Source organism: Elgaria multicarinata, chromosome 10 (genome assembly GCF_023053635.1).
Source record: "Elgaria multicarinata webbii isolate HBS135686 ecotype San Diego chromosome 10, rElgMul1.1.pri, whole genome shotgun sequence".
Classification (NCBI taxonomy): domain Eukaryota; kingdom Metazoa; phylum Chordata; class Lepidosauria; order Squamata; family Anguidae; genus Elgaria; species Elgaria multicarinata.
In genome coordinates this window covers 22,890,339-22,905,085 of record NC_086180.1, presented here as the reverse complement: position 1 = coordinate 22,905,085, position 14,747 = coordinate 22,890,339, and the positions used below count along the sequence as shown (strand labels likewise).

General features: G+C 39.1%; 1 protein-coding gene across 1 annotated transcript in view; it reads right to left on the bottom strand.

Moving 5' to 3' along the window:
• Positions 1-431: 431 nt before the first annotated feature.
• PDLIM5 (PDZ and LIM domain 5) overlaps positions 432-14,747 on the bottom strand; it is a 148,198-nt gene continuing 133,882 nt past the window's right edge. The window contains exons 11-15 of the mRNA XM_063135882.1: positions 14,231-14,399; positions 7,637-7,817; positions 6,938-7,058; positions 3,078-3,193; positions 432-1,648 (exon numbers count right to left, since the gene is read on the bottom strand). Of these exons, the coding sequence (XP_062991952.1) occupies positions 1,559-1,648; positions 3,078-3,193; positions 6,938-7,058; positions 7,637-7,817; positions 14,231-14,399 (677 nt within the window). The 3' untranslated portion in view covers positions 432-1,558. The remainder of the gene's footprint in view (positions 1,649-3,077; positions 3,194-6,937; positions 7,059-7,636; positions 7,818-14,230; positions 14,400-14,747) is intronic.

Genomic DNA, 14,747 nt, shown 5'->3' with positions numbered 1-14,747 from the left:
CCAACTGGAATGTGTGTGTGTTTAATGCACGGTGGTTCCAACCTGAATGAAGGCAGCGCACACTTACTCTAGAATAAAAACAAAGACAGGGGTCAGCTGCATGCTAAGTGATTAATGTAATGTGTAGGAGCTATCTAGAAAGCTATCTAGAAAGCTATCTAGAAAGCTAGATAGGTCTCGGAGCTATCTAGAAAGAACTCCAGATAATTCAGATATACATATATATTTACAGATTACAGCAGGAAAGCAAGCATTGCGTATTAAAATGGCAAGTCAATGTAATTCACAATGTATTATATTTATATATAATAAAGGCAGCTAATGGTAAGACCAGAACAGAAAAAACAATAATCCCAGTATTATTTTTTGCTTTACTGTGCAGTACAGTGAAACTTGTGTCTAATCAGGAAAGCAGAAGTTGTTTTACCCTCACCCTTCTTCCCTTTTGTATTTCTTACACCAAAAGAAGCGCTATGTGCACACAGAAGTAGAAGTATATATAAAAATGTGTAAGAGATGATTTTTCATGTAATCTGCGTCAGACCCTCCTCCCTCAGACTTCTTATAGCAATATTTGTTACATTGTAAGAGCCACTAAGTTGCATGTTCGTCCCGAACACTCATAAAAGTTATTTTCTGCATGGCTGAGTATCTCATTACTTGGTGTATAACATTTTAGTTACTTTCTCTGCATCATTTAAGGAAAAAAATTGAATGCAAAAAGGTAAATGTTTATATCATGTGGGAGTTAAAAGAAGAGGATTTAACATTGCTCCGTTTTAAATTGCCTAATTATTTATAACACGAAAATGGTATTTCGCGCCAATAAGCAGGTTCATGTTGCTGGTTATATTTTTGGAAAACATACTACATTTGAGGTGGTTGAAAGATTTTCTCTGCTGAGTAAGGCTTTTGGCAGTGGCCTTGGGTGCATTTTTCAGTGATTCCTCTTCTTCCCTGCAGCACCTATAACACCCAACCTGCTCTGGAAACGTGGGGCATCCCTGGAGCAGATATTTTGGGCAGGGGGTGAAAGGCTGCAGGATCTCTGAAAATTACCCCCTTTTCTGTTCCGCTGACAGAAGCTTTCGGGCAGTGGAAGGAATTCTTTACCCAAACTATTTAGGTAAAGTTGAACCTTCCTTCTTTCTCCCTACCCGTGAAGCAACAACAAACCCAACTTGAAATTTGCCACGTGTCTACAAATCATTTTACCATTTGTTGCAATTAAACAGAAATGCAAATAGAGCTACAAAATGAGTGACTGAGACAAGATTACCTTTTGCAAAAAGAAAAAGGAAAAAAGGGGTTGGGAAGCATAATCCTGTATGTTTGCTCTCCTTAGAGAATGTCTATCTTCTTTTGTTTGATTTCACTATTGCAGGTCACTCTAAATACTCCCCATTGCAGTGCATGAAAAACCATAAAACCGACTCCTTCCCACATTTTCACTTCTACAATTAAAAAAGTCTACATAAATACTTTAGTAAGCCAATTGAAAACCAACACCCGGCATCTTTCTTTTCCTGTCATTTTGTTTTTAGCAACTTTTAATGTTTCAGATGTTCACAGAATGAGCATGTTTCTTGCACAGAGGCTTGTCCTTCTTGGAGAAGAAACTCTGGCCCTCCAAACTCTCACAGCACACCTGAAAAATAAGTAATAGTTTCTCACTCCAAAAATTAACACAGATCAATAGTATTATAGACATATTTTTCAAAGGCACGGATGCGAATAAGTATGTTAGGAATATATTGCTGTGACCCATGCCAAATAAATCTTTAAAGGACTCTTCCCTGCAAAAAACAAAACAACAAAACCTATACATGCTGTCCAAACTACCATGAAAAAGGCGCTTTCTATGCCAATTAAAGGTCATTAGTATACTCTAGGGATGTTAGAGGAATCCGGTTGGGGTGATGGATGGGATAGCACTCCTTCTGAAGGACCAGGTATGCACTTCAGGGGGATCTTGGACCCAGTGCTGCTCCTAGAAGGTCAGGTGGCAGCAGTGGCCAGGAGTGCCTTTGACCAGCTTTGGCTGGTGCATCAGCTGTGTCCCTTCCTGGGAAAGGCAAACTTGGCCACAATGACCTATGCCTTAATTGCCTCTTGTTTACATTACCATAACACAGTCTATGTGAGATTCCCCTTGAAAAGTGTTCGGAAACTACAGCTAGTGAAAAACGTGGTGTCGAGACTGTTATAAAGTTTGTATTTTTCAGACTTTACAACACTTGTCTTGGATCTGTTTCACTGGCATGCAGTTTGTTTCAGAGCTAAATTCAACTAAAAAATTGCCTCCTCTTGTAGGAACCTGCCCACAATCTGTGATCATCACTGGAAGCCCTATCTTATGTCCCATGATTTAGAGAGGTTAGGCTGATGGGGACTTGACAGGAACTTTTCTGTATCAGCACCTGATTATGGAGCTGCCTTCTTAGGGAGGCCAAATTAGCTCAATCTTTAGCATGATACACACAGGCAGTAAAAGCTGTATTATTCCATCAAGTTTTTAAAGGGTGTTAATGTGGCTATCTGGTGTTATCATGATGAAAAATTCTGCTCCTGATTTTATTTGATTGTTTTTGTTTATATTGTGTGATTATTGTTGTTTTTATTTGAATTCATAAGTTGCTCCTCCATTCAGAGACAACCGTCTCAGTGGTCGCCCCCCGATTATGGGACGATCTCCCCAGTGAGCCTTGCCTGGCACCCACATTGTCATCTTTATGGCACCAGGACCTTCCTCAACTCTCAGGCATTTAATAACATATGATAAGGTTTTATTCAAATCCTGGGATTTGCTGTTGGATTTTAGAAATTGTTTATAAAATACATGTGTGTGTGCTGTCTGTTTATATGTTTGTATGTAAATGGTTTTATATTATGTACAATATTGTATTTTTAAGGCTTTTATTTTTGCAAGCTGCTCAGAGGGCTTTGGTGATTGGATGGCACAGAAATGTAGAAAATGACTGGAATAAATATGTCAAATAAATAATGATATAGGAGAACTGCTATCTTAGATATATACCTAAAAAAATAAAGACACAAAGTAGTTTTTTTATACTTACTGAGCATACAAAGCAGGTATCATGCCAAGTGGAGCCCAAGGCTTCCAGAAACCTGTCCCCAGCTTCAATGGGGAATTCGCAACCATGGCACATGGTACCAAAGAGGGCATAATAATCTGTATAAAGTATTAATAATAACATGGGCATTTAACAAAATACTTTGACTTGTAACAAACTCCAAAGCAGAATAAATATTGTGAGCATATCGTGTTGGACTAACATACCAGGGTTGACACATGTCAAGATGCATCATGTAATAATAATAGTAAGGATAGGGATTAAAAGCATACTGGAGAAGTATTTTGCTGTTGAGCAACTCCGCTGGTGTTTTAGTATGCCTACAAACTTGCTGAATGGGTGAGGTGAAAGAAAAAATAAGAGACATAGGTAGGTGGAATATGAACGGTCATGATATTATCTTTGAATAATCCCTTTACACCAAATCATTTGATTCTATTAACGGGATCAAGGGATTCTATTAAAGGGATGTATGAACTACTTTGAAAAGAAGTTAACATTATTTACAAATGTTTCAGAAGCGAGATGATGACTTGGATCACGCTTTCACTATTTGAAGACAGCAATGTATTTACCTTGATCTGTCTATGCCCTCTGTGACTTCCATAAATCATCATGAGTATCCCTTTTTCACAGCCACTGACTCAGTGGATGAGTTCAGATGCCACTTTTAGCCAGGATGAGTTAATAAGCTATGCACAGTAGCTTATTTTGAAAATAAGCTACTGTTATCACCCACAGAACTGGACAACTAAGCTACTGTGCATAGTTTATTAAGCTACTATGTATAATCTGAGTCATCTCCTCGCCCTCTGTCCCGCTGCAGTCCTCCTGCATGAGTAGTGGCACTGTTTCGCCCATTTACAACATTGCAGCAGCCTGTTTGAACCTTCCACAATATCTCAATGAGAGGGGAGTGGTGCAGAGTAAAGTACAGGGGCTTAATTCAGCACTTCCAGCATCATCCTGAAAAGGGTGGTGGTGGTTCTAAAGCACTAGAGGTTTGCAGGATTGGGGAAAAAAACTTCATACTCAGCCACCCCTAGTCAGGAGGCACCCATGCAGCCTCAAACCCCTGCAGGGTTACACACAAAGGAGCAAAACCCCTGGGTGCACCAAAAAGGGGGCGGGGCGAGGGACAAAATCTCATATACAATTTTTTCTTGTAGGGAGGCATCTCACACACCCTCAAAACCCTGCAATCTCTTTTTCCCCCACCCATTTCTTGTGTTTCCCCTACTAACAGTAGCGTGCTTTGGAGTGCTGGAGCGCTCTTTTGCTAAAATTCTATCGTGCTTTTTCACTCATTTCGTTAAGCACTATAGTGCTAATCTGCAACTGTGCTAATCCCTTCATAGACATTGCTGGCATAGATGATTTAAGGTGTTCCCAATTGTGCATCCGCCCTACAGATACCACTGAAATAGACCATGTAAGCTATTCTATTACACAGAGAAGGCCTATGAGGAACAGAGCAGCAGTGATCTGAACCGCTCATGCCGCACAATTCTGTAGGCGACCAAAATAAGACACGGTGACCGCCAGATGACACAATAACCTATGATGGGTTAAATAACCCCCTACTGCAGGCAGTGGGTTATCAGAGTGGGTTATTTTGGCCAAATAAGCCATCATGGATTAAAAAATAGTCAGCAGATGACATGATAACCCACAATGGTTTAAATAAACTACTGTGGGTTATTTAACCCATCGTGGGTTTTCCTGTTGTCTGAACCAAGGCAGTGCCTGATTGTCAAATGGAAGCTATTTTCACAGTTCAAAGGGCTTACTAAACTTGCATGTTGTTAGCTTTGGTATGGCATATTACTCAAAAATACTTGTTTTAGATCTATCAAAGTCTTCTCTCCGTTTCACAGCATCATATTGAAAATGGGTGTTATGCCTATTTAACTTGCTTGCTATTTACAATTTCAAGAGTTTTACAAGCCTTTCTACAAAGGACAGAAAATAGTAGTCAGGGAAGACTGAAAAGCTTTTTTCTTTCCCTTTCAATCTCAGACACAGCCTAATTTTTTTCTCTTGTTACGTTAACCATGGTAACAGCAGCCTGAAGTAATCTGGGCACAGATTTTTTTTTTACTAAAGACAGTTCAGCGATGTGCAATTTTCAAGCTTGGACACTTAACTTGTAGTCTCTTATTCCAACAGAAATTTAACTGAAGTGGAACCTAGCACGAAGGCTCATAGGATGCAAGACTAGTGTCTTAGCTTAGACATCCAACTATTTTTCTATAGGGTAGCTTAACTACTTCCACTCAGTGCTATGAGGTTAGTTCCCAAGGTTTGTACTGCCTTTAAATTTGACCATCAACTCTTAACTACTGCCAGGTTTAAGGTATACTTTGGGTTACACAGCAATATGTTATTCTGTGCCAAAGACTCTCTTCTGGTTTTGCCAACTCAATCTGTCAAAGGCAGGGGAGGGGAGGGGGCAGGAAGAAGGTTGATTACTACAAACTGGCTAAGTTTTTGTTTTGTTTTTACAAGAAAGGATCCTATAATCCAAAACAAAGAAAAGAAAACATAATGGTAATTTTTGAATTCCACATTTTCTATTGTTTGGAATAAAAATAAAGGCACTATGACTAGATTAACTCAAATCAGAATAAGGAGATTTTTTAAAACACACATGATACTGTTCACCACTGAAGGAAAGTCTGTATGCAACACACACATTCCCATCTCAGACAGTTTAACTAACCAACCTCGATTTCAGCAATCTCACTTTCATACACAGTAGCTTAAAAGTCACTAATTGTGCCAGGATAATGAAGAACTGTTTTTAGTATACAACTAAATGCAAAATTAACTAACAGCCGCCGCCTATGGGTTGGATCTGGAAGGCTCCCTTTCTCCATCAGAAGAAAGCCCTATTCATTCATTTATTGTTTATTAGTAATACTTATATACTGCTTAATATAGTAAAACCTCAGCAGCTGCCCAGCCATCCCTACCCATGGGGGATTCCATAAAGGTCAGATGTGTAATCGTTGGGGGTCTGGAGGGATTCATCCATGTGGGTGAATGCATGCAGGCTTAAAAGTGGGTGGTGCTGGCTGGGAAGGATATGTAAGCCCCATTCGCAATGTACACCAGCTCTCTGAAAGGCTTTTCAAAATCCACAAGCATACAGTCAAGACCACCTCCAGGTTTTTGAGGGCACTTGCGTAACAGAACCTCAAGGAGCCCCCTCTCTCTGTGAGTTCATCTTCTCATCACCATTGTCACCAGCTGCAATTGCACCTCATCATCTTTCTCAGTAGTGCTATCCCTTCTTTGCTTGACAGCAAGTGAGCAAGTAGGCAGTGGCATCTACTGCTACTCCTTCTCACCACCACCGTTGTTTGGGCCAGAGTGAGAGGCGGGTGAACAAGCAGGCTGCAATGGTGAAGACGTGGATCAAGACAACAGGGCTCTGGTCAGTGGACTTCTGTTGGAGTGTGAGTAATGCCTGTCCCCTGCAGGCCCACACATGTCACCTGAATGGCTCATAACATCTTCCCTGGAAGAAGGGAAACTTTGGGTCTCTCCTCATAAAAAGAGTATCAGTAATGAAGTAAGTCCCAAGTTGTCTGCACTTTTTCTACTAAATGAGGAACATAACTCTTAATATATTTAATTGGGGGAACCTCCACCTTGTAAAGGCTCGAGCTGTTGCCAGCAGCATAAGACAGGACTTACTTGATAAAGTAAAAAAGATGACCTGTTTAATTAGCAGAAACAAATCAGGTCAATACACAAAACAAATAATCTACCAGTATTTTTTCACCATTCCCCCCCCTTTTCTATCTCCAACTTGGGTTCCCACGGTTAATGCTCACCTGTCTCACAATAAGGATCACCATCTTCCAAATGGAAAACATTATTGCGAATGGGCTTGTGACAGGCCACACACACAAAGCAGGAACCATGCCAGGTTTGTTTCAAGGCATTTATCACTTCCTAGAACAAGAGAGAGAAAAACATGTCAGACACTATAGGATTTGCATTTTGTATACTTCCATACATTCATGGAACAGGATACAAACGTTCATATTGGGGAATATAGGATATGAAACCTGGAAGAAATCAACTCTAGCATTACTGCTCTGTACAAGCTAAGAGTTGTAAAACAGGGAACAGGCTTGGATTAGTCCTAGGCAACCAATGGACTGAATGCCTACAAATTAAATGGTGGTGCTTAAGAATTTGAAGCAGTTTTTCAGCCCTGGACAAGCTTTACACCTAAACATTTGAGGCTTGCTTCTAAGAGTCTATGATTTATCCAGCCTTTTGGTTAGGATAACCATTCAGGGTTCATTACTATCACCAATTTCACTAATTACTACTTAAGGTTTGATACAGACATAATGAAATTATATCACCATTAAGCAACCAGAAAGCAGCCTGTTGGGTTATCACACACTCTCTCTGCCAGCCCATTCCCTCTTCAATTTATCATGACCCTTAAGCTAATCAGGGTCATGATAGAACTTTTGACTTCCAATTCTGGTTAGGCTTCTCCCACTGCCATGACTTACTCCAAGTATTTTCCTCTGGCATCGGGCACATTCAGGGGCAAAGAACTTCTCATAGCAGCCCTCACAGTAAAGGGCTCCTTTCTCTTCCACAAAGCCAATGTAAGCCATGGAGGTTTTGCAGTGGGCACAATTAAACTCCTCTGGGTGCCAAGATTTCCCTAAGGCCACCAGGAAAGGTCCCCTGTATTAAACAAAAACAAAGTTAGCAAATGCTATGCAATTAGTTGTTTAATGTTAACGAGTTTAGTTGTTTAGTATTAGTTATTTTATTGGGTCCTGGTAGTATATTTTAATCTTTTTTAGTAGTTTCAAACTGTTTAAAATTTTGATATGTTAAGGTTTTACATTATCTTTTATCATGCTATATTTTAGCATTTTAATTTTTGTGAACTGCCCAGAGAGCTTTGGCTATTGGGCAGTATAAAAATGTAATGAATAAATGAGAAGTGGGGAGAGGTGACTGGATTCATTACCATTGCTACAAAATTTCAAGTGCAGTGGGGTAAAGTTAAGTGGATACTGATAATGCTACTATGAAAGCAAAACAAATTGCAAACAATACATTGAAAAAATGAAAAGTTATACTGGAATTGATTTTTTGTGGTCAAGATTTCAAATAGATTTAATTCTATTATCAACTCCTGCCTTGATATAATCAGTTTTTAAACAGCAGGTATTCAGTAGATATTTGCATCTCTTAAAAGACAATCTGCTGAGGAAGTTAAACACTGAAGTTATTAGGAGTGCAGTTGTATACAACAGGCAAAGTATTACAGGCAGAAGAAATCAAAACCAATTTGTGAATGTAAGCTACTGAATATTCAAAAGTCATGTAAGCCATAATGGAGGATAACTACATTTTAACCCAATGCTTCACCTTGAAATAGAATACTCATTTGTAAAATGAAACAAAACATCTTATTTCAGAAAAAGTGTGTTGCAGATCAATATATAACCCCAATTTCAGACATTGTGATTTCAGGTTCCACTGCAATACGTAACTGCACAACGGCAGCTTCTTGAAACACTCATATATCATGTGTTAATTAACATTTTAGTCTACTTCAGCATCAAATTTATTTACACGTTTCTGGTCTAACCAGTTTTCTCTATCAAAGAACACCAGGCTGTTTTCCAGATTGGGCTATGAGCCTGATCTAGAAAATCTGATGCATCTTTGTGCAACTAGTTAAGAAAAAGGACATATGCTATTTCATATGTAAAACTGGTTTCTGTCTGTGTTTGAAACTGGTAAACATTCTAGGACATATTGCAAAGGGTTAATTTAAAAAAACACACCACACAATTCTGTCATGCATCTTTAAGAAATCAATCCAGCATTTTAGAGACACCCTTGCTGCCATGTAGTTACCTGAACAGTGAAAACACTGACCTAACCTGATACCCTCCAACCTCTGTACAAGCACCTTTTTACATCAATGCCCTTTCAGTTATGTAGTGATCAAACAATACAAGTCCTTATGTATAACAAAGTGCTCTCTTCTCACTGTGTCAGCACAGGCTAATTTACCAGACTCATTAGGAAAGAACCGACATTGAAGAGGTTCTTCTGGCCCTAGGTGGGATCAAGTTTCCAATTGTCTGCTCTAAAATGATAGAGTTGGATGTGAACAAAGTGCGGTGGGTGTGGGGGGAGGGAGGGAGGATTTTGACACCACCTGTTACATTTAGCAAGGAATTCTTATACTTGCTACGTTTACAGTTCCTGCAGTCATTTTAAAGTCCTGACATTTCAATGCAAAGTACTCAAAGCGTTACAAAATTAGCAATGTAGAGAAAATACATGATTTCCTTCCAATATTACACTATATTTAAAATGTATTCATGAATTCCGCAGTTAAAATGGCCACATTTAGGGTGTCATCCTATGCATGCTTTAGACAGAAAACAGTCTAAAACATTCTTAGTCTAAAGTCTAAAGCATCCCAGCATTCCCCAGCCAGCCATGACTTTTTTTTTGTCTAAACATGCATAGGATTGCGCTCTTAATGCATCGAACCACACCTAAGACTTCACTGATTTCAGAGATTTGGAATGTAATACTTGTGCTGTGTCCAAAGAAATGTGAATTGCAACATGGGCAAAGAAAACATAATTTCAGAACTGGCTGTCACTCAGTGCACTGAATTCCTTTAGGACCAACCATTAAGAAATTAACAGGTCTTCAGTACCTTTTGAAGTATTAATGGGACTCATGTCTGAGTATACCTGTTTAGGATCAGCAGTAAGTCTGCTTAGGCTGATATACCAACTATGATCCTATCTGAATAGAGATAGCTTAACTACAACTATCCACACTCTCGTAACCTCTCATTTGGATTACTGCAATGTGTTATACATGGGGCTGCCTTTGAAAATGGTCTGGAAACTTCAGGAAAGGGGAAAGGAACCTCTCGTGCAAGCACTGAGTCATTACTGACTCTCGGAGGGACGCCAGCTTTCGCAGACGTTTTCTTGGCAGGCCTTGTAGCGGGGTGGTTTGCCGTTGCCTTCCCCGGCCGTTATTATCTTTCCCCCAGCTAACTGGGTACTCATTTTACCAACCTCGGGAGGATGGAAGGCTGAGTCGACCCAAGCCGGCTGCCTGAAACCATCTTCCGCTGGGATCGAACTCAGGCCGTGGGGAGAGTTTCAGCTGCAGAAACTGCTGCTTTACCGCTCTGCACCACATGAGGCTATCTGGAAACTTCAACTGGTCCAAAATAGGGCAACAAGACTGTTAACAGGGACTGGCCAATATGATCTTATTATGCCAGTGCTTTATGTTCTGCACTCAATACCAGTACATTTCTGGGCCACAATGAAGTGCTGGTATTCTCTTACAAAGCCCTAAACAAGTTGGGGCCAGGTTACCTAAGGATCATCTCCTTCCATGTATGCCTGCCTAGATCCTAAGATCATCCTCAGAGGCCCTTTTCCAGCAGCTGTTGGCTTTTATCTTAGTTACTTCTTTGGTTTTAATCTGTTTTAAACCGTGGTTTTTTTAAAATGTTTTACTATGTTATTGTATGTAGTTTTAAGCTTTGTCTTGTAAACAAGACAAAATATACTGCTAATGGGCAGTATATTTCTATACTGCCCATTAGCTACAGCTAATGGGCAGTATAGAAATATAATAAATAAATAAGTCCTTTAAATATTTTACCAGGAGCAGAACTGTCATCAGGTATATGATGTTTCTTGTGATTTCTATTTACACATGAATGTAGTCTGCTTCAAGGATCACCTTCTTTCATACATTTCAATGGCTTTCTATTACTACAGCTGCTGGCAGATACTAAGGGCCAGTTTTAACAATGGAATTCTTAGATATGGATATGCCCCCCCCCCAATACATTCTGTGAGAACAGAACACTTTCTTGGACTTGTATTGTTTCAGCACTACAATAACTGAAAGGAAGAAGGTGCTTGTTGGAGGATATCAAGTTAGGCCAGTGTTTGCATTGTTGAAGTAGCTACAAGACTCTGTGTGTGTGTGTAGAACTCTGGTCTGATTTCTTACAGGTGCATGAAGAGATTATAAACTAAAGATCTTATCTTAAAGTTTTTATACTGCATTGCTTTTCCAATATCAGGTCAATTTTACCCTGTTAACTTCTTATTTATCTTGTGGGGGTGGGATGGATTTGATTTGTTGTTAAATGACAAACCCCACAATACACTTTTTAACACAAGAAAAGTGAAGAGACTTTGACCCTTCCCTCGCTTCTCTTACATGTAAGATATACAAAATAACAACAACTTAACAACAAAGGCCCTGGGAATAAAAATGTGGTTTTGAAAATGGCAGCTGATTTCGTTATTGTGACATTCAAAGACATACAAAGAGTCCTTGAATGAATTCAAGACTCCGTCAGATTTATATTACAGATATTTTATAGATACCTTATACTGGGAAAAATAGAGTTTGAGTTTTGATACCAAAAAAAAAAAAAAGAGAAAGAGAGAGAGAGAGAAAGAAGAAAAAATGTAATGAGACCCAGGAAAGTATCAAAGCCTTTAGATGATAAACATATCAATAATTAAAGATATAAATTAAAAAGTTATGAGATGGCCTCTTTTAAATTTTGGGAGCTTCCACATCATGGTTATTTTATGCCTTAGTGTAAAGTAACCAGGTCTGCGATGTGGTTTGGCTGCAAAACAGGTGTGCTGTGGAATGTCACTTGATCCAGCTCTTACCTTTACATAGGTAATACTACCTGAAAGGGCATGAACTGTAATTATGCTAAAACCTCAACCCTGAAGGCTACTGCGAGCTTCCCAAAGCACTGTAGTGAAAGCGTGTAAGGAGAACACGAGATATTGATTAAAGTACTGTCTTGAGGCCTCAGTGCATATCCTTATCATGAGGAACTGATGACACAACTGCAGGACCTCATAGACATTCATTCACAGGATTGCACAGAATTCTGAGTGTGATGAAGAAGAGTTGCTCATCACCTTTTTGTGATCTTCCTGGTGGAATCATGCACGTTCCCATCCTGTTTAACATGGATTGGCCTGCTTGGCTAAATCATATTATCATTTAATGCTTTTCATTTGATATGTTGTGAACTGCTTTCGGCACAACCATGCTCCAAGTCTAGATTTACTGTATCCCAACTGAGTATTTTCTTTTATGTATTAATGTTATACCATGCTGTATCATTTGTCTGTGTATATACTGTTTGTTTCTTATTTTGCATTACTTACAACATATGTTTGTATCGTTGGTTTTGTGGTCTGTAGACTAAAAAAAATTACTTGATTGAAATAACAGATGATAATGATGATGATGATAAAGGAGCAGTATTAGGTGTTTTATGTATGCCACAGGTGGGCTACTACATTTTACTTACACTGTGCTACTGTTTCGACACCTTCTCAGTGTCTGGCCACAGTTGGTGTTTTAGTGTAAGATGACTAACCCAGGCAGACTAAGGTAATGGTAGTCAGCAGGACTTTTAACTTGGTTTGGGGGATTTGAGATACCTGTTAATGACAAGGTTAGTTATAGCAATAACATAGCATAGGCTACAAAGGAGACTGCCTGAGAGCAGCCAATTCCCTTCCGCATGCGCCACCCACCACTTATGGAATGGAGATTTAGCACTTCCAGGGGAAACCCAAAATGAACGGGGCAGGCCACTGGAGCACCAGATCTCCATTCCACAAACAGTGGGGGCTGCGTGAGGAAGGGAACTGGAGGGCTGCCCACTCAAGGAAGAGAAGCGTCAGTGGACCCCGCTGGTGGATGGGCAGCATTGGATACTGCCCTAAGGGATTCTTTTACTAACTCTACTGGGTCAGAAGGCAGTGATCCTGTGTTGGATGCTAACCTGAAGACAGTCTATCATTGTCACCCCACATCTAGATTATTATAACACACACTACATGTGCTGCACTTGATGACTCTCCAAAAGCTTCAGCTTCAGAACACGGCGGCCAAGTTCCTAAGAGGCTTGTGTAAGCACAGGTCTAGCAACGGTTCAACTTTTATTTATCGCTATCTAAGGCTGATAAGGTTGGCATTGTTTTGTTCTCTTTTAATAGTTCTGACTTCTAAAGAAGTATTTGCTACTGCTTATTCCTTGTTTCATTTCTAGATCTCCTACTATTTGCCTTTCAACTTGTTTATCTTCTGGGTCTGGTTGCAATGAATACCGAACCCAGCAATATTTACTTATTTGCCTTAAGTTTCATTCCTGATGTCTTCCTTCACCATATCATTTTCATTGAAAAGAGTTTCAAAAATTATCTAAAGTTACTGGGAGTGTCTGGTGTGTGATTTATTTCATATAATATGGTTTGAATTTATATTTATGTAAGTCCTCTCCTCCTTGGATCCAGAGTATTGTTTAATACAACGCTGTTTCGTTGTTTTTCATTTCAACACACACAGAAACATACATTAAGGTGTGAAAGATGCACCAAATAAATAGTTTAAAATGGCATTCTGCAAACATCAGTCATTAAAGTGTACAATTCATAATGGTCTATTTCAAGCACAGTCTTAGTCTATGGGATAAGCATTCCCAGATGTAAGAACCTTGTGGATTAACAATAAGAAAGCCTTATTATCTGAAGGAAGGACCACCTTCCCTTGTACTGACTAACCTGACGTTTAAGATCAGCTGGGAAGGCTTTACTTGTGGTGCCCTTGAGCAAACTGGCCTGTGCTTATACCATGTGTCACAGAGTTTGCTCAGTGGTGGAATCCCAACTGGAAATCCCTTCTAGTATAGATTCCACTGCTCCCAATGCTGCTGTCATTCCAGTGCCAACTAAAGATGTATTTATTTGTATAGGCTAGTGTTTTGTCTGATTTCTGGTGTTGTGGTGGCGGTTTATTGCATTTTATTGTGTATTATTTTTAATTTTAGAGTTAAAAATAATAACAACATCATCATCATTATTATTATTATTATTATTATTATTATTATTATTATTATTATGTGTTGATGTATTGTATTGGTTCCATATGTATTGTTAGCTGCCCTGGGCTCCTTGGAGGAAGGGAAGGATATAAATCAAAATAAATAAAATAAAAATCTCATGTAAGACAAATGCATAAAGGAAAAAAGTACAAACCTGATTACTTGATTGCACTGAGCGCACATTGGAGTTCGCTTTCCTGCTGGAATATGCTCTGCCCTTTGGATCAAAGTGTCTTCATCTGTTAGAGGAGGTGTTGCTGCAGTTTTTTCACTTGGCATAATGGGTCTTGAACTATTGTTTGCTGTCCATCCAGTTCCAGTTGCTTTAAAATAAAATGGGAAGGAAAATTTAACTATGTTTGCAATGAGACACACTCTGAACAAAGATTTGTAGCAAGAAACTGGTTGCTATGTTTCTGAAGGCAGGCAAATAAATAAATAAATAAATAAATGTTCCAGTAGGCCTTTGGGAATAGTCTTGACCTCTGTTAATGTGCTGGATTTTGTATTGCCATTTTAATTTTTTAAAGTATTTTAATATTACAGCTAGATTAATTATATTTCTAACTTTTGTATACGTCTATTTATAAGTTTTAATTTTGTAAAGCCGCCTTGAGTCCCAGTATTGGGGAAAAGGTAAGATTGAAATAAATGTAACAACAACAAAAACA